Below are 21,444 nucleotides of genomic sequence, written 5' to 3' on the forward strand. Positions count from 1 at the left end.
ATCACATAATCAGTTCACAGTTCCACATGTCCAAAAGGAGTAGGAAGAAGCAAAGCTTATTAAATCCTACCCCTCCATCTGGTACTTTTACAATCACTAACTGTTACATTTGTTCACTTCCTGCTTTCCCAATATAGTTTGTGTTTTTTTTTATTATTTTTTGTCACATACCGAAGTATGAGGTGATATGACCATACGATGGCATAATGGGTACCATAGTAACTGTCAATATAGTGATTAGTATGTTCTCTGTAGGCGGCATTACGAATTATCCTTACTGACCTTTTTTGCAGTACATTTAGCGAGTGAAGATTGCTTTTATAGTTATTTTTTTTGTCCTGTACCAAAGTACAAGTTGAATGTGACATATAAGTTGTCTTTCAATATTTTATTACAAATATCCATTAGTCAATCACAAAATAGCCATCATCTACTAATTATTTATATATAAAAAAACACAATATAGTGAGGGGGGTGATATTCAAACCACGATAAACGGGACGACTACGTATTGTAGTCCTGTATTGTGTACACAAATGAGAAACAGGGTGTAGTTATTTTGTTTATTTACCTGAGTGTTCACATGGACACAACTTTATAAAATGAAGAAACACATTTAGTACAAAGAGACAGCAATACACACTTTAATAATATAATAACACAAATTTGCACTGCATAAATTACAATAAAAACCAATGGGTTCATCAATACACAACATCATATAAATATTCAGTCAATATATACTACAGTATATATGCATATTCAGTAACACCTCTTTTGCATCTTCAGATGTGGCAAAACGATCATATTCAAATATTTATAAAACACAAAAATAACCCTTCTTGCTTTTGTGCCCGTTGGCGCCTGTAAACCGTAAACATTGTAAACAGTGACTAGCGACATGCAGGATCATCACAATGATCAATTCCCATTATGAATTGCAGCGTCCCACTTCAACATGCTCATCCTCCCGTTCTGTCATTCACGATCAATGTCTTCAATGACGGGGATGTGCATCACGTCTGATCTGCTACCTGAAGATCCACACCACCACTGATTATAGTTCAGCCGAGCAGACTTTACACCACAACAATGAATCACACGGCATCAATCACAAGACACGGCAGCAAAAAAAAAAAAAAACATCCGCAATAATCGAACCTTTTTCCTTCCTTTTACGTGGACAACTGCTTCACCTGCATCTTCACATCACTTTGTACCCTTGGCAGACATCATCCAGTCAATCGTTTTTAACTGGAAGATTCGAAAATAATAACAAGATGTCTTCTACATATGAGGTCTTATGCAACAGCGGACGTAGACGCTTTCAATACGGACTGGCTGTTGACAGAAGCGCTATTGTACATTGTCGAGGTGCGCTTTTAGGGTGCGCTCACTCCGGTGCCGGGTTGATGGGTGGTACATTCCGCTGTTTAAAGTACTGAGTGACCTGCTGAGGAAGCTCTGCCAACACGGACTTGGCAAGGGTCTCCTTGGGTGCCTTGATGAAAGGAGAGAGCAAGCGGTTATAGGACTTCCGTAGACATTTGAAAGCAACACTTTATTGAACATTTCCATTTGGGAAAAGTCGGAAAGAGCCCCAAAATGTTCCCACATTATCACTTGAGTGGGATATTAGTTGCAATGGACCTCGATAGAATTGAATTGTTACTTCCTTGTTTCAACAAAACAAAAAGCAGTCTTGCTTTTATAGGTGTCTAAATTACAGTAATCCCTCATTTATCGTGGTTTATTGTTCCAGACTTGACCATGGATAAGTGAATTCCCGTGAAGTAGGATTCCTTATTTATAAATAGAATATTTTTGTAGGTTTGAGCATAGAAAACCTATTTATGACCTTCTTATTACAGTTTTTAACATTATTAGAGCCCTCCAGACATGAAGTAACACCCCTATGGTCACCCTTACACTCATTCATTTTCTACCAATTATCCTCACGAGGGTCGTGGGGGGTACTGGAGCTTATCCCATATAGACAAACAACCATTCACACTCACATTCATACCTATGGACAATTTGGAGTCACCAATTAACCTAGCATGTTTTTGGAATGTGAGAGGAAACCGGAGTACCCGGAGAAAACCCACGCATGCACGGGGAGAACATGCAAACTACACACAGAGATGGCCGAGGGTGGAATCGAACTCGGGTGTCCTAGCTGTGTGGCCAGCGCGCTAACCACTTGTACACTGTGCAGTCCCTATACATTGATTCATTCATTCATTCATTTTCTACCACTTATGCTCACGAAGGTCGCGGGGGGTGCTAGAGCCTATCCTAGCTGTCTTTGGGTGCAAAACAGGGTACACCCTGGACTGGTCGCCAGCCAATCACAGGGCACATATAGACAAACAACCATTCACACTCACATTCATACCTATGGACAATTTGGAGTCACCAATTAACCTAGCATGTTTTTGGAATGTGGGAGGAAACCGGAGTACCCGGAGAAAACCCACGCATGCATGGGGAGAACATGCAAACTCCACACAGAGATGGCCGAGGGTGGAATTGAACCCTGGTCTCCTAGCCCTTTACATTGATATTACATTTAATTATGACATAGTACTATTATATTTCATGATATATTTCATGATATTTTTTCACATGTAGTACTGCTTCATAGTGTAATGAATTTTCCCTTCCCATGTTATGAAATAATAAAGGGTTAAAGGCTAAAAACACGGAGTAACAGATTTGTTGCTCAGGCCTCACAACAGCGCCGCTTTTAAACCCGCTAATTAACATTTTAGAAGGACTCTCAGTTCCCAGTTTGCTGTTTGATTCCAGTCTCCAATGTGGACGCCGTGCCAACTGTCTCAGTGCCCAACCAGCCTTTCATGTGGTCCTTCCCAAAATATCACTGACTAATTGGAGTTTATCACATATTGTACATATTGCAAATACTGAGCTCATCGGTCGTTTTTTTCTTTTGTTACAGCCGGGTTGTAATATTTCCGATCATCAGATCAGTGTGACAAATCTGAACCCAACAATATTAACAAAAATAAATTTGATAGCGGGCGGCACGGTGGTCGAGTGGTTCGTGCGCAGACCTCACAGCTAGGAGACCAGGGTTCAATTCCACTTCTATTTCTCCGTGCGTGGGTTTTCTCCGGGGACTCCGGTTTCCTCCCACATTCCAAAAACATGCTAGGTTAATTGGCGACTCCAAATTGTCCATAGGTATGAATGTGAGTGTGAATGGTTGTTTGTCTATATGTGCCCTGTGATTGGCTGGCGACTAGTCTCCCGCCCAAAGACAGCTGGGATAGGCTCCAGCACCCCTGCGACCCTCGTGAGGAAAAAGCGGTAGACAATTAATGAATGAATTTGATAGCAAATAATCATACTTTTTCATTCTGAAAAATGCTAAAAAATTATTAATGATAATTAATAATTAATAATAATTAACTTATTGTTAATGCGGACCTCCTGTAAATCATCGCAAGATCTGAATTCAAAGTGTTTTGCATTTTTTTTTATCAAATCTTTGGTACTGGTAAATTTATTCGCCCCATGGTGGCTTATTTAGCTCTCATTAAAAAATGCATAAACAGCAACAGTTTGTGGAACGATACAATCGTGTTTCCCAAAATTTTGGGAATAATTTTCATTATAAATTCATTATTAATTATGAATTACTTCATGTATATGTAATTGCGCCTATTTTGTTCAGAAGTGAATATACAGTACATCATGCCAACGTCTATTATCTACAGAGGAAGTGGAAGTGGACACTTACATTACGGAAATCCCTGAAGGGAACAAACTGTACAATGTCTCGAATGGCCTCCTCGCCCGTGTTGGACCTCAAAACGCTGGCATCGCCATCTAAAAACTCCATGGCGGCAAAGTCTGCATTGCCCACGCCGATGATGATGATGGACATTGGCAACTTGGAGGCCTGGACGATGGAATGGCGCGTCTCATCCATGTCGCTGATGACGCCGTCTGTTATAATGAGGAGAGTGAAGTACTGCTGCAAAGGGAGAAAATGAGAAAAGGGGGGGATGAGGAATTAGGAAAGGAATCAGAATATGAGTTTTAACGCCAGGGTGAAGATTGCAAAGAGTGAATGTGAAGGAGGAAGTACATTCAATTATGGCGAGGGAGGCACAAAACAATCCAGTAGGAAGGGAACGTTTGAAAACAAAACAACAGAGCTTTTATATAACATTTAAATTGAGTTTGGCGGCAAGAAAATCAAAAAATCTTCAAAATCAACATGGTGCTTTCATCAAGCAATCACAGCAACTTAACAGTGTACCTGACAAATATATAAACATTGCGTTTGAGTAACACATTCGTTGGGGTGCTGCAATGATATCAGCCTCCCTCAGGGCTCTGTGCTACGGGCTCCTCTGGTCGACAGAGGAAGCATTGCAGCGTCAGCCACCATTTTCTGTGTTGCTTGTCCTCTAAGTGTCCACCAAGTGGAACCAAATGTCACAAACAATCCACCTATTGGAATTCACTGGAATGTAATGGCGCGAGCCAAGTTGCGCCAATGAAGTGGTGCCAGTTCTCACCAATGCAATTTGCTGTGGCAGCTAGTGTCGTCAATAAGGTGCTTAGTGGCGTGCAGTGGCTCAAACTACCTCCCAACTGGCTCGTGGTGGCCCGTAATGGCGGCAAAAATTGAGTTTGGTGGCAAGAAAATTTAAAAATCTTCAAAACCTTCGTGCTTTCATCAAGCAATCACAGCAACTTAACAGTGTACCTGACAAATATACAAACATGTACAAATAAGATGTGGGAAAAAATAACTCTTAATGTTTTCCCTTAAAGCATTGCGTCCGAGTAATGCATTCGTTGGGGCGCTGCAATGATATCAGCCTCCCTCAGGTCTCTGTGCTACGGGCTCCTCTGGTCGACAGAGGAAGCACTGCAGCGTCAGCCACCAATTTCTGTGTTGCTTGTCCACCAAGTGGAACCAAATGTCACAAACAATCCACCTATTGGAATCCACTGGAATGTAATGGCGCAAGCCAAGTTGCGCCAATGAAGCTAGGAGTCCACTGGGCCGGTGCCAGTTGGTGCCAGTTCTCACCATTGTAATTTGCTGTGGCGCCTAGTGTCGCCAATAAGGTGCCTAGTGGCGTGCAGTGGCTTAAACTGCCTCCCAACTGGCTCGTGGTGGCAAAAATTGAGTTTGGCGGCAAAAAATTTCAAAATGTTTAAAATCTTCATTGTGCCACCTGCATCAAGCAATCACAGCAACTTAACAGTGTACCTGACAAATATACAAACATGTACAAATAAGATGTGGAAAAAAATAACTTTTAAAGTTTTCGCATAAAGCATTGTGTCTGAGTAATGCATTCATTGGGGCGCTGCAATGATATCAGCCTCCCTCAGGGCTCTGTGCTGGTCGACAGAGGGAGCATTGCAGTGTCAGCCACTATTTTCTGTGTTGCTTGTCCACTAAGTGGAACCAAATGTCACAAACAACCCACCTATTGGAATCCACTGGAATGTAATGGCGCGAGCCAAGTTGCGCCAATGAAGCTAGATTATGTGATTGGCGCTTAGTGGCTTGCTGTGGCGCCGAATTAATGTTCGCTCTGCATTTTGCCAAGTTGTCGTTATTCATTTATTTTCTACCGCTTTTTCCTCACGAGGGTCGCGGGGGTTGCTGGAGCCTATCCCAGCTGTCTTTGGGCGGGAGGCGGGGTACACCCTGGACTGGTTGCCAGCCAATCACAGGGCACATATAGACAAACAACCATTCACACTCACATTCATACCTATGGACAATTTGGAGTCGCCAATTAACCTAGCATGTTTTTGGAATGTGGGAGGAAACCGGAATACCCGGAGAAAACCCACGCACAGAAATGGGTGGAATTGAACCCTGGTCTCTTAGCTGTGAGGTCTGCACACTAACCACTCGACCACCGTGCCGCCCGCTATCACATTTATTTTTGTTAATATTGTTGGGTTCAGATCTTGACCAATCACATAATCTTTGGCGCAAACTGGCACCAACTGGCGCCGGCCCAGTGGACTCCTAGCATGACTGCTAGGCCTACCGCAGAAACAGAAACAGATCCACAGAAGACGCCATCTTGTCTGGCATTCACACTGCACTCACACACTTGGAGAGCAGTGATTTATATGTCCAACTACTCTTCATGGACATCACATCTGCATTCAACACTAACTGACAAAACTACACACACCTGGACTGAGTTCTTCCACCTGCAATCGGGGTCCTGGACTTTCTAACAAAATCAGTCAAAATCCACAACATCTCCTCATCCACTATGTGCCTCCAAGGCCCGTGTGTTGACTTCTCTGCTTTTACACCCTGCTGACATATGACTGCATGGCGAACCACCCTAGCTGTCATACTGTAAAATTTGCAGATGAGACAGCAGTGGTGGGATGCATTCACATCCCAGACAGGAGGAGGAACACCTGGAGGATTGGTGCAGAGAAAAACAACCTCTGAATTAGTGTGAAAAAAAAAAAACTCAAGAGGTGGTTGTGGGTTTCAGGACGGCCAGACAGTGTTTGGTCTCCAGCGTCAGGTATCTAGGTGTACATCTCGACCTCTACACCCCTGCCCTCAGGGCGGAGGTGGAGGAGGATCAGAAGATTCAACAGCTTTTAACCACATGCTGTTAGGTTCACTTGTATTGGTAATGGTTTTATTTCATTTGAACATGCATCAGATTACAATTGAATGCATCACATAATCAGTTCACAGTTCCACATGTCCAAATGGAGTAGGAAGAAGCAAAGCTTATTAAATCCTACCCCTCCATCTGGTACTTTTACAATCAGTAACTGTTATATTTGTTCACTTCCTGCTTTCCTAATATAGTTTAAGTTTTTTTTTAATTGTATTTTATTTTTGTCTCGTACTGAAGTGAGGTGATTCTGATTCCGATCATCCATGAGTCAGAACAACTGAAACCAATAGTTATGGTGTGTTCAGTTGCTTTATCATTGACAAATATTAATATTAATGGTTTGATTTCATTTGAACATGCATCAGATTACAATTGAATGCATCACATAATCAGTTCACAGTTCCACATGTCCAAAAGGAGTAGGAAGAAGCAAAGCTTATTAAATCCTACCCCTCCATCTGGCACTTTTACAATCAGTAACTGTTACATTTGTTCACTTCCTGCTTTCCTAATATAGTTTAAGTTTGTTTTTTGTTTTTTTTTTAGTTATTTTTTTTTACATTCTATGTCATACTTTGTGAATAGGTCATTCCAAAGTCTCCATGTTGTTTTACTTCAGCCATTCAGAGGTGAACTTCCTGTTGTGTTTTGTGCTGCTTCAATACCCTCGTTCATTTCAGCTCCTTCTGGATTTTTTGGTAGCAGAATTCATGGTTACGTTTATGACAGAAAGTCTTACAGGTCGTGAAGCAGCAAAAAAGCACCAGACCATCACACTACCTCCACTTTTTTTTACTGTTGGTATGATGTTTATCTGAAATATGGCGTTTATTATGGGACACGCATAATATTTTTCCAAAAGGTCTTCAGGATCATCAATATATTTTCTGGCAAGATTGAGACAAGCCTTAATGTTATTTTCGTCTTGGCTGTTTTTGGCCGGTTGTTGTGGGATCTATTGTGGCCATTGTGTCACCATTGCGCTCTTTGAGCTCATTTTGGTTGGCCGACCCCTCCTGGAAAAGGTTCACCACTCTTTCATGTTTTACACCATTTGTGTAAAGTAGATCTCACTGTGGTTTGTTGGAGTACCTGAGTGTCTGACATTTTTCCACACTGATGGATCTCAAATACTTTCTTTCTCATTTGTCCCTGAATTTCTTTATACATCTGCGTTCATTATGTTTGGCTTACAGGCTCTTTTGATCTGCTTCGCTTTGTCAGTTGCGTCTTATTTAAGTGGTTTCTTGATTGAGAACAGGTGTGGCAGCAATCAGGCTGAGTATGGCTGGGGAAATTGAACTCAGGTGTGATAAACCACAGTTGAGTTATGTTGCGTTCAGTTGCTTTATCATTGGCAAATATTAATATCAATGGTTTTATTTCATTTGAACATGCATCAGATTACAATTGAATGCATCACATAATCAGTTCACAGTTCCACATGTCCAAAAGGAGTAGGAAGAAGCAAAGCTTATTAAATCCTACCCCTCCATCTGGTACTTTTACAATCAGTAACTGTTACATTTGTTCACTTCCTGCTTTCCTAATATAGTTTAAGTTTTTTTTTGTTTGTTTTTTTTTACATTTTTTGTAACACTTTGTGACTAGGTTATTCCAAAATCTCCATGTTGTTTTACTTCAGCCATTCAGAGGTGAACTTCCTGTTGTGTTTTGTGCTGCTTCAATACCCTCGTTCCTTTCAGCTCCTTCTGGATTTTTTGGTAGCAGAATTGGAATTAGAATTTTGGTTACGTTTATCACAGAAAGTCTTACAGGTCATGAAGCAGCAAAACTGTCAGTAACTGTTACATTTGTTCACTTCCTGCTTTCCTAATTTTTAATTTTTGTCACATACCGAAGTAGGAGGTGATATGACCATCCAATGACATAATGGTTACCATAGTAACTGTCAATATAGTGATATATATAGCACATCATCTGTAGGCGGCATTATGAATTATCCTTACTGACCTTTTTTTGCAGTACATTTAGCGAGTGAAGATTGCTTTTATAGTTATTAGCCCATATTTCCACACAATAAGTAAGATATGGTAGAACCAGAGAGCAATAAAGAGTGTGACAGTATTTAAACCATTAGTGGTAGTTCTGAAGTGACGTGATTAGAACAGCCATAAATTAGCTGCATGATTCAAAGTAGTGGCTTACATACACTAGAAATTGGAGTACTCGTTTCTTACATACTTACGTACAACTTCACATTGAACAAAAGGTCAACAAAAGGTGTCCTGTCCTGTCAAACATACTGGATACATTTTTTACATCGTGTCAACATAAATCCTGAGTATTGTCACTATGCATGTTTAGCTGATGTACATTTAAAAATGTGGATTGTTGTCACCTACCGCTGCTTTCTCTTGCTGAAGGGCCTGGGCGGCAAAACGGGCTACGTGGTTAATGATTGGAGCAAAGTTTGTTGGCCCGTAAAAACGAATGTGCGGGAGACAGGCAGAGTAGGCCTGTGCAATGCCCTCCACACCTAATGAAAGAAAAAAAAAATTAAGATTGAGTATACAAAAACATGTACAGTAATCCCTCATTTATTGTGGTTAATCGGTTCCAGACCCGATTGCGATAAATTAATTTCCGGTATATGTGGTATTAGAGTGAGGGAGTGATGTTTGAAGCATAAAGTGGCAAGGGAGAAAGGTTTTTTCTGATTTTGCCTTCATATACCACAACAACCACACCGAACCTGTTAACTTTAATTAACTAATTCAAACTTAAAAAACTTAATTAATTTAATTAACATTTACAATTAATTTTAATGTATTAAATTAAATTAAATTAAATTAAATTAAATTAAATTAAATTAAATTAAATTAAATTAAATTAAATTAAATTAAATTAAATTAAATTAAATATGTAAAATGGAATTTCATTACATTAAAATTTAATCCAATTTTAAATTAAATTAAATTAAATATGTGAAATGGGATTTAATTTAATTTAATTTAATCCCATTTTACAAATTAAATTAAATTAAATTAACTTAAATTAAATTAAATATGTAAAATGTAGTTTAATTAAATTAAATTAAATTAAATTTGTAAAATGGGATTAAATTAAATTAAATTAAACCACATTTTACATATTTAATTTAATTTAATTTAATTTAATTTAATTTAATTTAATTTAATTTAATTTAATTTAATTTAATTTAATTTAATTTAATTTAATTTAATTTAATTTAATTTAATTTAGCATTTGTAAAACTGAAAAAGTAAGAGAACCAATGATTTATGAGAAAAGGAATTTCTCGCTGTAATGTGTCATGTGTAATTTTACATATTCATTCATTTTCTATACCTCTCACAGGGGTCGCAGGGGAGGTGCTGGAGCCTATCCCAGCTGTCTTCGGGTGCGAGAGGCCCGGATTGGTCGCCAGCCAATCACAGGGCACAAATAGACAACAACCATTCACACTCACATTCATACCTATGAACAATTTGGAGTTGCCAATTAACCTAGCATGTTTTTGGAATGTGGGAGGAAACCGGAGTACCCGGAGAAAACCCACGCATGCACGGGGAGAACATGCAAACTCCAACGTGCAGCCCCATTTTACATATTAATATCATATAAAACATTCTGAACAGAAAATATTGAGGTTATAAAATATATAATATATATGTTGACTGATGCTATGTGGTTAAGTTATTATTGCTGGTGTGCTTAAGTTATACATACCATTTAATTAATTTAATCAGACTATAATGAACTGTATGAATACATACCTGAGCAGAAGGGATTGGTGGGGTTAAAGTTGATGGCAAATTCATGTGACACCTAAAACAAAATAAGACGATATATTACTGAGTCCATTTCACACACAGCATCCCTCCTACCCTGTGTCAGCGTGTGTGTGTGTGTGTGTGTGTTTGTGTGTGAGTGCATGCTTCTCTCTTTTGTCCCTTTCATCAGTGCAGCACCATGGCAACACAGATGGGTTAACAATTGCAGAATGATGCAAATATGCAAGTATAACGGCTGCTTTTATCTGTGTGTGTTTTTTGTGTAATGTCTGTACAGTATCATACAATATGAGTACACTATACCGATATATGATGCAGTACATGCCAAAAACTGAAGTATCTACACGACACACATATACTATATGTACATCAATGATCAACAAACACACACCTACCTTCCAGTCTGGTGGAAGTTGGGCTCCGAATCCCAGAGCAGGAAACATTTTGTCGCTGAGGAAGAAACCATGACAACAGATTGGAATAGTAGTTAAGCCCCCCCTTTTTCAAATCGAAATCCAACATGCTGCATTTAGACAACAGTGGAAATCTTGTTATCTCCTTCACAAAGAAGCATAATCATAGAATGTTTTCGTGCCAAAACAAACAGTTGGACTGCAAAAAAAAAAAAAACGGAATCAATTTCGCAAAATAGCCTCTCACCATATGGTCATCTTTTTTTCACCTCGTTCTAGTTTAAGTGCGCATGTCACCAAAACACATTAATGTTATTTTAGGTGTGAAAAATAACTTCAAAAGGCATATTTTTTTTGTGTGCTTGACTGCTAAAATATTTGACATTTTTTAAAAACACATTAGGAGACCAGGGTTCAATTCCACCCTCGGCCATGTATGTGTGGAGTTTGCATGTTCTACCTGTGCATGCGGGTACTCCGGTTTCCTCCCACATTCCAAAAACATGCTAGGTTAATTAGCGACTCCAAATTGTCCATAGGTATGAATGTGAGTGTGAATGGTTGTTTGTCTATATGTGCCCTGTGATTGGCTGGCGACCAGTCCAGGGTGTACCCCGCCTCTTGCCCGAAGACAGCTGGGATAGACTCCAGCATAAGCGGTAGAAAATGAATGAATGAATGAATAAAAACAAATTTCATCACTGAAGCCAGACTCCAGAAGAAGTGATATTTTGTTGAAAACCTTCCAACCCGGATATTCCCATGGACTATATTAGTCTCTATATTGTATAATTCATACTATTTTTTGAGTTGACATGTTATCAAAATAATGTAATCATGTGTAATGAGAATAAAACTGATTTTGTTCAAACCTTTCGATATGCATTTTTTGTTAGCATAAGCGCCCAATTCCTTTCCAATGGCAGTGACTGAGTCAACCCAATAAGTTACTTATTAAAACTTGTTAAAACTGCACTTTTTACTGAGATTTATGGTTCATTGTTACACAATTACTACACTAGCCACGTATACATGGACCCAAATGTTCCATTTCCATTCGGGTTATTTGCTCAAACGGAAAAAAATCTAACCTTTGTATACACCTCATTCCAAAAGAAAAGTGCCAATCCGAATGAATATATAACCGGATACACAGGGGTGGAATATTCCTTTCCCCAATCCGATTGAGGTATCTTGTATCCGCTCAATCGGAAAGTTGTCAGACTGCGTTCTTCTTCGTGGTGTTTTTCTTCTTCTGTTGTTTATTGGCGGTTGGCAAGCAGCTTTCGTGTGCATTAGCGCCATCTGTGGAACAGAATCTAAACCCTTCTATACTTTATTCACAAGTCCAGTTTTATTAAAAAAGAAAATACATATCTATATAAAACATGTGCCGAGATTAATTATAAAATATTAGCAAGATTGAACTTTATCTTTTCCTGTTCCCGGGTGCGTTCTTTCAGCGAATGCTGAGATATGACGTAACACGCAGCTCGAGACGTTCTTCGATTTAAAAAAAATGGAGGCGAGCAATCGGCACTGGACAACTACGGAAAGTTTGTTTTTGATTCAAACTAAATTTCAAGATTGGACAAACGAAAAACTGTCAATACGGAGTTATTCCAACAAGTGAAAGAAAAACTGGAGTAAGTCGGTATCACGTGATGTTGGTGTTTACGTTTTACTGCGCATGCCCCATTGACTATTCTGGTTGATTATAGCGGCGCATGTAGACACGGGATTGGAATATTCCTTTCCATGTATACCATTGCTTTCGGAAAGGTCATTCGGAAAGATTCCACTCGGAAAGAGAAAAAACTCCTCATGTAAACGTGGCTACTGACTCAAATTCTATCTGACCTTGATATTTGTGATCATATCATTCAGTTGACGAAGTCGTTTACATCGCCGATGAGACAGACTTCCAGTGATTACCAACCGATCATTGGTTTTCTAACCTCTTTCAGAGACCTCTGAAAAACACAATCCCACCTCACACAACTCAAAATTCTCTACATTGGTTACTCACGTGTCGTAGTCTTGTATGATTTGTCCCACGGCTAAAATTGCAGCAAGATACTCATTGCTGCCCAGTGGGTTTATGTAATGGAGGGAAGATGGCTCTCGAGGATTCCCATTGGAGGCTGTGAAGTCTATACCAACCTATGAAAAAACAGACATAAAATCGTGATCATTCTCGTCTCAGTTATTGTTCTTGTTTTTTTTATTATTAGTTATCACTGAATATATAGCAGGCGGCACGGTGACCTAGTGGTTAGCGCGCAGACCTCACAGCTAGGAGACCAGGGTTCAATTCCACCCTCGGCCATCTCTGTGTGGAGTTTGCATGTTCTCCCCGTGCATGCATGGGTTTTCTCCGGGTACTCCGGTTTCCTCCCACATTCCAAAAACATGCTAGGTTAATTGGCGACTCCAAATTGTCCATAGGTATGAATGTGAGTGTGAATGGTTGTTTGTATATACGGGATAAGCTCCAGCACCACTTGCGACACTTGTGAGGATAATTGGTAGAAAATGAATGAGTATAAGGGTGACCATAGGGGTGTTACTTCATGTCTGGAGGGCTCTAATAATGTTTAAAACTGTATTAAGAAGGTCATAAATAGGTTTTCTACGCAAATACTTTTTCAGTTTTACAAATTAAATTAAATTAAATTAAATTAAATTAAATTAAATTAAATTAAATTAAATTAAATTAAATTAAATTAAATTAAATTAAATTTGTAAAATGGAGCTGAATTAAATTAAATCAAATTAAATTAAATATGAAAAGTCCGGCAAGCCCTCCTGCGGGATAGGCTCCAGCACCCCCGCGACCCTCGTGAGGAAAAAAGCGGTAGAAAATGAATGAATGAATGAATGAATGAATGAATGAATGAATATATAGCTTGAATGGAAATTGTTGATGGCTTCTCTGAGATTGCTTTTGTGTGTATGTATGTGCCAGCCTTGGTCACTCTTTGGCCACCCCAGTTGCCACCCCCCTACGGCTCTGTAGTGCAGAACATTAGTTCAATTTAACCACCATTTCCGCTCAGATGCATTTCACTGCAGCACACAACTTTCCGTGTGGAGGAGCTGTCAATAAAAGCGTAGGCATGTAAACCAGGGAGTCTGGGGTTAAAACAGGAGGGCCGATCTGCATCCATCTGGACAATTCAGATATCAACTTATTGCCACCCCTATGTGAGTAATGGTTTCACCTTGTCAGCTCCAATGTAAAAATGAGCCAGTATGTGAATACAAGTGACAGCCATGAATGGCAGTTATTTTATTCAGGTTGGAATAAAATCATTTTTATGCATTTCATTCGTAATTGTGGAGAACATAAACCTTATTTGTACAATGTGTTCTTTTAAACCACTATTTGTATCACAGACTGGCTCTGACACCTGAAGATGGGATATATTTTTAACACAGATGATAACAGGGTGACAACGTGATGACATGCAGTGCATGTGAATTCAAAGGAACATGTACACATTCGACAAATGAGCCCAAACACGAAAATGAGATGGCGAGTGACATGTTTTATCCTCGGGGGCATTGAACAGCAGTTTGTGTGCTGTCACAAAGTCCTCACCCTGTAACTGGCAATGTCACATTGCATAGTCAGAAGCATTATATTAAATACATGGAGGCTTCATTCAGAGTCATTCATTTTGCTCGGTTATGTCAGCACTCACATTTACAGTATTCTCTTGCATGTTAAAGAACATATTACCCATTTATAAGCTAATCCAATGTAGGCTTTAAATCAGGGGTCTCAAACTCAATTTACCTGGGGGCCACCGGAGCTAGGTTCTGGGTGAAGCTGGGCCGCATCAGGTTTTCAAAAAAAAAAAAAAAAAAAAAAACGCATTTATTAAAAACTGGAAAAAAAAATCAATAAAAAAACTATCTTCAATGCTTTTGCTTCTGCTATACTGCTACACTTTTTCAGTACTTTGGTTCCGGTTTTCCACACCAAAATATCTGATAAAACATTCCACTCAAATATCTTAATTTTTATTTTTCCTATATACAAAATAAGATAAAAATAAATAATTATAAAATAATAATAAAAACAAATTAAGTATAAAGACAATCAATCAATCAATCAGTAATAAATAAGTAAAATAATAATAAAACAGCAAATAACAAAAACGTAAGAAACCACATACAGTTGGTAGAGAAATTATTTTTTTCAGATTCAAATGTACACTATTAACAGTTATTTAACCTTTAACATGAACATTAATGAAACTTAATCATTTTACCCAATTAGCAAGTTAGCATCGTACTCAGTTCCATCTGGGAGCAGCGTCGTAAGATGCTTTATCTTGACGGGTATTTTCCGTTTTATTCCAAATCATTTCCTGCATTTATTTGCACCCAGCGTCATAAGCCTTTAGCGTCATTGCTAATCCAAAGCAAAACAGGGCGGGGTAACAAGGGTAGGGTAACAGTACGGGCGGGGGCAAAATCATGTTAATTGTGTCATGGTGTGCACACAGCTTTAAGCTGTCATTTCAACATTAAACTTTGGTATCAAGGTGGGGGCCTCAAACTAGCATCTCGTGCGCCGCATTTGGCCCACGGGCCGCGAGTTTGAGACCCCTGCTTTAAATGGTAGATTTGAGTAAAACTATAAAATAGACAAAACAGCCAAAAAAATCATATGACCCAGGCTTAAGTGAATTTCCCTTAAGTATGATTCCATGTTAAAAAATCAAATATTCATAATAAATCATATGACCTAGGCTTAAGTGAATTTCCCTGAAGTATGATTCCACGTTAAAAATCAAATATTCATAATAAATCATATGACCTCGGCTTAAGTGAATGTCCCTGAAGTATGATTCCATGTTAAAATCAAATATTCATAATAAATCATATGACCTAGGCTTAAGTGAATGTCCCTGAAGTATGATTCCATGTTAAAAATCAAATATTTTTGTAGTTAGAGCATACACAACTCATTTAAAGTCATTCTAGATATGGTTTCTAACATTAATAGAGCCCTCTACACATGAAATAACACCCCTATAGTCAACTTTACAATAATATTACCCAATTTAGTCGATACATCCATCCATTTTCTATGCAGACGCGTGGGCAGGAAGTGATGTCGGGGATTCACTGTTGATATATAGCTAGAATAAGTACGTCCACAACAGTAGCATGTGTTGTTATTATGATAATGATTATTATGTTACTATTGTGCCTGTTGTGAGATAATTCAAACCAGCAATAAAAATCCTGTTGTTGATGTGGCCCCCCTGCATTTTGTGAGTTTTCAGTATGCAGCCCTCGGTGGAAAAAGTTGGGACATCCCTTCGCTGGAGTATTATTATTATTATTATTATTATTATTAAAGAGACTGCATATCAATCCCATCTGGAGCATGAATTTGATGGGCTAAAACGTGACATTTGAGAAGCTATTATAGCATTTTCCTCCAGTGATCTCTAATGCTTGACTTTATTACTTTGATAATTGTGAATTTGGTGACAGTGGGGGGGGGTGCTAACATTCTGCTTCCAACTCATTTGTAGCCCCAAGCTATTTGTAATTGTTCACACAAAACACACTTAACATAACATGATAAGAATACCATTTTCTACGAGCAACTGCAAAGAATTAAATGAACAATGAACAGCAAATTACTGTACTTTTGTAGTGCCAATTCATTACTGATGTTAGCTTAAGGGACTTTATACATTTAAGAGAACCAACTGAAGCCAACATGACAAGCACAAAACAGTAGCCAGGTTTACATGAGGAGTTTTTCCCTCTTTCCAAACTGAATCTTTCCATATGACTTTTCCGACAACAATAGTATATATGGAAAGGAATATTCCAATGGCGTGTCTACATGCGCCGCTATAATCAACCAGAATAGTCAATAGGGCATGCGCAGTAAAACGTAAACACCAACATCACGTGATACCGACTTCCTGGAGTTTTTCTTTCACTTGTTGGAATAACTCCGTATTGACAGTTTTTCCTTCGTCCAGTCTTGAAATTTAGTTTGAATCAAAAACAAACTTTCCTTAGCAGTCCAGTGCCGATTGCTCGCCTCCATTTTTAAAACTGAAGAATGTCTCGAGCTGCGTGTTACGTCATATCTCAGCATTCGCTGAAAGAACGCATCCGGGAACAGGAAAATATAAAAATTAAATCTTGCTAATATTTTATAATTAATCTCGGCACATGTTTTATATAGATATGTATTTTCTTTTTTTAATAAAGCTGGACTTGTGAATGGCGTATAGAAGGGTTTAGATTCTGTTCCACAGATGGCGCTAATGCACACGAAAGCTGCTTGCCAACCGCCAATAAACAACAGAAGAAGAAAAACACCACGAAGAAGAACGCAGTCTGACAACTTTGCGAGATACCTCAATCGGATTGGGGAAAGGAATATTCCACCCCTGTGAATCCGATTATATATTCATTCGGATTGGCACTTTTCTTTCGGAATTTAAATTCTTTCCGTTTGAGCAAATAAACTGAATGCAATTGGAATATTTGGGTCCATGTAAACGTGGCTACTGATGAAACCGTAAACAGAATCGAGGCTCTGTGCGGACTGTACTGACTGTATTGTTTTAAATAATGGCCCTATTTCCGAAATTGATATCCTTTTAATTAAATTTTTTTGTAATTATCGTTGTAGCTGCACATCGAATCGTTTACAACAAAAGTATTTCCCCTACTTATTATAGATAAAAACTATTTATTTCTATCTGCGATTAAATGTGATTAATTGTGAGTTAACTATGGACAAAAAATGTGATTAATCACGATCAAATGGTTTAATCGATTGACAGCCCTTATGCCTACTAAACTATATTATCAAGTAGTCTTATTACACAAATTTGTATGTAGCCCTAGCTGGGAAAAAAATTGATACCCTTGATTTATATTGAATACCCCGTAAAGCAGGGGTCTCAAACTCAATTTACTTGGGGGCCACTGGAGCTAGGGTCTGGGTGAGACTGGGCCGCATCATGTTTTCAAAAAAAAACAAACAAAAAAAAAACAATTTATTAAAAATAGAAAAAAGAAAATACTTTGCTTTGGTTCCAATTTTCTACAAGAAAAGCTCTGATAAAACATTCCACTGTTCTCAAATATCTTAATTTTTTATTTTTCTACACAAAATAAGATGAAAAATAAATAAACAAATCAAGAATAAAGAAAATCAATCAATCAGTAATAAATAAATATAATAATAATAATAAAACTGCAAATAATTAAAACTTAAGAAACCACATATAGTTGGTGGGTAGACAAATTATTTTTTTCAGATTAAAATGAACAAAGCATTATTAGAGCCCTGTAGACATGACAAAACACGACTATAGTCACATTTATACTCTTTTTATTTACAACATATTGCGCAACTGCAGGGTCTTGAGACACATGCTAACTCGCAAACTAGAGAGCTAGCGACCTAAACGGTAGCCTCTAAGTTATTTCCTTTAAACTTAAAAAAAGCCCAAAACTTACCACTTCCACACGGATAGGGAGGATAACTATTAACAGTTATTTAACCTTTAACATGAACATTAATCAAACGTAATAATTTTTTCTGGGTACATGATACCATACAGCATCCATATCAAACTTGCGCGGGCCGCACTAACATTAAACTTTCATATCAAGGCGGGGGCCTCAAACTAGTGTCCTGCGGGCCACATTTGGCCCGCGTGTTTGAGACCCCTGCTGTAAAGTATGTGGACTGTTACACTTCTGTCGAAGCATTTGTGGCCTACATTCTAGCAAACATTAGACATGAATAAAAGCCTCTGAAATGCTTCTTTCTCAAACAACCCAATCGTAAAAAAGACCGTCTCTTTGTGTCGGAGTATCACAAAGCAATGTTGCTCTTCCGTAAAAAAAAAAAAAAAAAACCCACAGTCCTGAGGCGAGAGTTTTGCCTCCTGAAGATTAGGATTAGAGTCATCCTAAGTCTGATTGAACACCGCAGAACAGCTCTATATCTGCACGTGTACGTCTACATGTGCACAGATTTCTCTCTTTGCATCTGTGCATAGAGTGTACATCGGGCGTGGACGATATGTGAAAATAAGATTCACGCATGACTAATTCTTTGCATGTCGGTGTGATTTGGCAGGAAAAAAAAAAGAGTGAAGCTACTCGATGTGTCAGTGCACAGCATCCAATAAATAAGTCTAAATGTCCGAATGAGGAAAATATATTTTTGTGGATATCTACAAAAGTTTGGATATTTTACACTAAATTGCAAAAATTGTGACAAAGACAATGTTGTGAGGATGGTGTACAATGCGTGGCATTTGTTCTCACCATGGCCGCAGGATTATGTAAAACATGTATGTTAAAAAACTTGAATAGACACAGTGTTTCTGAATTTGTAAAATAATAATTACATTTTTACATGCAAATGATGAATAGGGCTAAAAATAACCAATTACCTAAAAATGTCATCCAATACTTCTCTACAAGAGAGGAGAAATATGATCTCAGGGAAGAAGTACATTTGAAACACTTATATGCTAGGACTACGTTAAAAAGCCATAGCATTTCAGTATGTGGAATCAAACTATGGAATGGATTGAGTAAGACCCTCAAACAATGCACAACGATGAGCCAATTCAAGAAACAATACAAGCAGTTGATGTTTGCTAAATACAAGGATGAAGAGTCTTGAACCAGTCATGATGTGCTATATATATCACTATATTGACATTTACTAATGTAAAATAAAATAAAAAAAAATTAAAAAATTAATAAAAGCTTAAACTGAAAGAAAATGAATAAATGAATAAATCCAAAATAATAATAAAAAATAAAACATATTTTTTTATCTAATAATTTTACCTAATAATATTTTTTAATCTATAATAATAATAAAAAAAACTGAAATTATATTAGGAAAGCAGGAAGTGAACAAATGTAACAGTTACTGATTGTAAAAGTACCAGATGGAGGGGTAGGATTTAATAAGCTTTGCTTCTTCCTACTCCTTTTGGACATGTGGAACTGTGAACTGATTATGTGATGCATTCAATCGTAATCTGATGCATGTTCAAATGAAATTAAACCATTACCATTACCATGAATGGATGGAACATATGTTGATGCAGACATCCCGTATAAATTTTAGCTAAAAAAAAAAACTAATCATACAAAAACTGGAGTGTACAAAAGCCAAAGTTTGACTGTATTTGTACTGTATTGTGTATCTGTTTGGCTACTTTCCTCTCACTAAAAGTGTAACATCCTCATTGAAATGTAAAGACCCTCCCCTTACAAATGTTCTTGTGTTTCTGTAAAAAATAGAAAATCTGACATCATCCTACCCCAATCCTACCAAAGTTATTTTTCCTTAGAGTTTTTCATTTTTTTATGCAAATGTAACCAGGATGAAAATAGAAATGTCTTTCAATGTGTAGAGTCGAGTGAAGGCTACAAGATAGCTTTACATTCATTCTTTTTGTACTGCTTAACCTTTTCAAAGAAATAGGAGAGCTGGAGCGTATCACAGGTTCCATACAATCACACCAATGGTAAAATTACAGTCAATTCACCCAACACACAATACATGTTTTTGGGCTGGGGGGGGGAAAAAACCCATGCAAGCACACAAAAAAACATGCAAATTCCATGCACAGAGCTCTGCTTTAACTTAAAATCCAATTTATCAAGTGATCAAACTCACAGTAAACATGAGCTGGCATCCTCCCAGTATGTAATCCAGGAAAGTGTAGTTCCTCGTAATCTGCAGACATAAGAAAAAGGCTAAAACCAAGACACTTAACCAACATCATACAGTATATGAATTAGAAGAGACTATACAGTGAATATACAGGTGAGGGTCATTGGTCTAATCCCATTTGACAGCCAACAAGGAGATTTATTAGCCATGAAACCATACAACTCCGTGTGTATTTGTAGAAGCAAAGATGGAGAACAATCAATTAAGGAAAATGTCATTTCATCCCAATAGGAAACATTTTTTTTTCACCTCGGGTGTGAAGCTGAGAGCTGACACACTAATTTGTTATGCAATGGCAGTTATGAAGGGACCGGCTCAGACATGTTTTAGACAAGCGTAATGAGTTATTATTAGGTTGTTTCATTGTATGACAGTCATTTCATTTATTTATGGCAAGTGGATTTAATTCATATATAACAAAAAATATCATGATAATAAGTAGAGATGCAACGATTGATTGGTCACCAAAAATTATGGGACAATTTCCGTAAAAAAAAAAAAAAAAAAGATCAGTACATGCCGATAAATGCCTTTCAAAGCCAACCACAAAAAAATACTTCGGTACGTGACAAAAATAAAATAAAAAAAAAAACAAAAAAAAATTAAACTATATTAAGAAAGCAGGAAGTGAACAAATGTAACAGTTACTGATTGTAAAAGTACCAGATGGAGGGGTAGGATTTAATAAGCTTTGCTTCTTCCTACTCCTTTTGGACATGTGGAACTGTGAACTGATTATGTGATGCATTCAATTGTCATCTGATGCACGTTCAAATGAAATTAAACCATTACCATTACCAGAATCGGGAGCATAAAACCCTGAT

The 21,444-nt window shown here is 37.8% G+C and overlaps 1 protein-coding gene across 1 annotated transcript in view; it reads right to left on the reverse strand.

Moving 5' to 3' along the window:
- Nucleotides 1–401: 401 nt before the first annotated feature.
- cpne2 (copine II) overlaps nucleotides 402–21,444 on the reverse strand; it is a 37,451-nt gene continuing 16,408 nt past the window's right edge. The window contains exons 10-16 of the mRNA XM_058076134.1: nucleotides 20,564–20,623; nucleotides 12,881–13,014; nucleotides 10,834–10,888; nucleotides 10,421–10,472; nucleotides 9,029–9,162; nucleotides 3,767–4,003; nucleotides 402–1,501 (exon numbers count right to left, since the gene is read on the reverse strand). Of these exons, the coding sequence (XP_057932117.1) occupies nucleotides 1,394–1,501; nucleotides 3,767–4,003; nucleotides 9,029–9,162; nucleotides 10,421–10,472; nucleotides 10,834–10,888; nucleotides 12,881–13,014; nucleotides 20,564–20,623 (780 nt within the window). The 3' untranslated portion in view covers nucleotides 402–1,393. The remainder of the gene's footprint in view (nucleotides 1,502–3,766; nucleotides 4,004–9,028; nucleotides 9,163–10,420; nucleotides 10,473–10,833; nucleotides 10,889–12,880; nucleotides 13,015–20,563; nucleotides 20,624–21,444) is intronic.

This window comes from Doryrhamphus excisus, chromosome 6, assembly GCF_030265055.1.
Source record: "Doryrhamphus excisus isolate RoL2022-K1 chromosome 6, RoL_Dexc_1.0, whole genome shotgun sequence".
Lineage (NCBI taxonomy): Eukaryota > Metazoa > Chordata > Actinopteri > Syngnathiformes > Syngnathidae > Doryrhamphus > Doryrhamphus excisus.